This window comes from Phytophthora parasitica (genome assembly GCF_000247585.1).
Source record: "Phytophthora parasitica INRA-310 unplaced genomic scaffold supercont2.26, whole genome shotgun sequence".
In the NCBI taxonomy this organism is placed as follows: Eukaryota; Oomycota; class Peronosporomycetes; order Peronosporales; family Peronosporaceae; genus Phytophthora; species Phytophthora nicotianae.
Genome location: NW_008649012.1, coordinates 325,188 through 327,645, shown reverse-complemented (window position 1 = coordinate 327,645; position 2,458 = coordinate 325,188). Strand labels below are relative to the sequence as shown.

General features: G+C 44.3%; 1 protein-coding gene across 1 annotated transcript; it reads left to right on the top strand.

Annotated features, from left to right (window-relative positions):
- Nucleotides 1–656: 656 nt before the first annotated feature.
- On the top strand, nucleotides 657–1,091 carry PPTG_11100 (hypothetical protein; the record flags this gene model as incomplete). The annotated part of the gene is made up of 1 exon (XM_008907354.1): nucleotides 657–1,091. One exon carries the CDS (start codon nucleotides 657–659, stop codon nucleotides 1,089–1,091), a length of 435 nt encoding a protein of 144 aa, XP_008905602.1.
- Nucleotides 1,092–2,458: the final 1,367 nt, after the last annotated feature.

Here is a 2,458-nt window from a genome sequence, read left to right as displayed (position 1 = left end):
CCGTGTTCAAGCATTTGGGTCTATCATTTAACAAAAAAACGCATATCAATCGTCAGCAGGGAGTGCGGCAGCTCGAGTGCGCTGACGTAGACATTTCTCAGACTCGTCGGCATGGACGATGGGGAATGGATACATGCGAGGCCATATATGCGGCCCCACTAGCTCGAGAAGCAATGCGTGCTCTTTCTGGACACCCTCCTAAATCTCGTTTTTACTTCCTCGAACGTGCCTCAGTCGATCCACCGTTAGAGCTTCAGCGGCTAGTATTTCCTGAAGTCGAACATTGCCAAAAGCAGATCTTAGATGGAAATTGGGAAGACAATCTGGCTGCTCGTGGATTTCTTGACTTGCTTCTGTACCTTCGCGTTGTTCTGCTTCAAGACTGTGCTGTGTTGCTCGACGACCTTCCTGCCCAGTTTCGACAAACTTCGCTTTTTGGCGAAAAATTTCAACTGTTTCGTACGCAAGCGCTGGCTGGAGCGGCAAGCGCTACAGCTCCTATTCAAATGCAACTCCAAAATGCAATGCCATTGCTTTCAACATAAATATCTACACAACATGCAGCAGTGATGCAAAAATTAGAGACTCGCCATAACGAGATTACGCAACTTTTAGCACAAACAATCAATAACCTCACCTCATTATTACAAGGAGACATGGCATTCCGTCTTGTACCTATTGATAACGCAAGCGCGAGTGTCACTAGCACCAACATAAATCTTGATACAGCTGAGTCTGCTCACAGCCAACAGTCAGTTCCATACCGTTCTTCCAGTGGAGTTACTCACGAACCTACCATTAGTGACGCACAGCGGTATTCTATGAGCAGAGGTGTCAGCACTGTACGCGAGCTCTGGACTGAATGGCACGTCGGTCTGTCTAATCGGCCATCAATTGAGTCGCTAGAGAAAAAATACGGGCGAAAATGGCGGCTATCATCAAAAGAATCCAAGTTTTACTCTCGCAGACACTGTGTGATCAAGTACGTACGCTTCTTAATAAACCAAGGCTCCACAGTTGAGAGTGCGCTCAATATTGCCGAAGCTGAGAAGGGAACAAGAAGCATTGATGCGTTCTCCCCAAGCACTTAAGCAAAAGAAAAATATCGTGAATATTAGTCTGCATAATAACAATCATTTTCAAAGCACAGTCAAAACATGTTCCCGTACTAAGTTTGCGCTCAACCATTATCGGCTCGCTGTTCTTTGTGGAAGAACTTGCTTCTTACTAGCGTCGTACAACAATAAGCTCCATACATCTGCAGTACAAAAAGAAAAACAATCGTCATTAATGTATGTCACTGTGTGTCAATACGTGTAACGTTTCGTATTGCACGAAGTTACCATTTCAAACCTGAGTCAGCGGCCTTCGTGTCGGAGCAAAATGATGGAGTATGAGGATCTGAAGTGCCTTCACATCCGTTAGCAATTCTGATACCGGGAACCTGAGAACTGTAGACGCTTCTGCGTGGCTCAAACCGAGCGTGCGGCTGCAATGCGGCCGCTAATGCTTGGCTTCGGTGCTCTTGAAGTTAAGGCAGCTCCTCATCGGCTCATACACTGGTATTGAGACCTTTGCGCTAATTGGGGCTTCTTCGTGGTTGTATCTCGCGGCTGCTTCGGCGTCAAGTGACGCACTGGCTCAGTGGCTGGAGTTTTGTTCTGTCCGAAGTGCTTGGGAGAGAATCGTACTTTGAGCCAATAAAAATGCTCTATTAAGGTCATGACCTTTCTCTGATATCTTCAAGATATCAGCCGAAAACGGCTGGTATCTGGAGATATCAAGGTCCAAGGTCCTGATTAGGTCCTGATTTTATCGTTTTTACTTATAAGTGTCACTTTCTTTACGTAGATTCACTCCACATTAAATGTAAAAAATTACACCGCTGCATCCCATAACTATTGCTGTTAAAACGTGACGCGACTGACCTTCTGTTTGGTAATACAGTGGGGACGTCCTTGATGATGATACGATAATGCGTTCACTGAGAGTGACAGCACGTAGCACGTGTGTAGCCCACTTCATAAAGGCCTGCTGAAATACCTCCGAAGTGACGACTACGCGTACAGGATCAACTCTGTTGAGACCAAGCAACCAACACTACTCAGACATCGGGAAAATCTTCTTTCAGGTTCGCTAAATGCTATCAGATGTGCAGAATTGAGGAACAGTTATAGCATTTGACAGGTATCAGCTATACCGTATACATTTACTAACCGCCATGTCGGTGGATTGCATTGATATCAGATATAGGAATATATCGGGTTTATCAGGTATCGGTTAGAACATTTCAATCTGTAGCTCAAAATTTGTCAAACAAAGACAAATACAAAATATGATGCACAGACAAATTCTTGCTTCAACGTAAATAATAGCTTTCTCGACATTAATTTGCCCATATTACCAATTATTGCTTAAACGTCAATCTAAAGTGTAGTATATTTTAGATCTCTTTAAG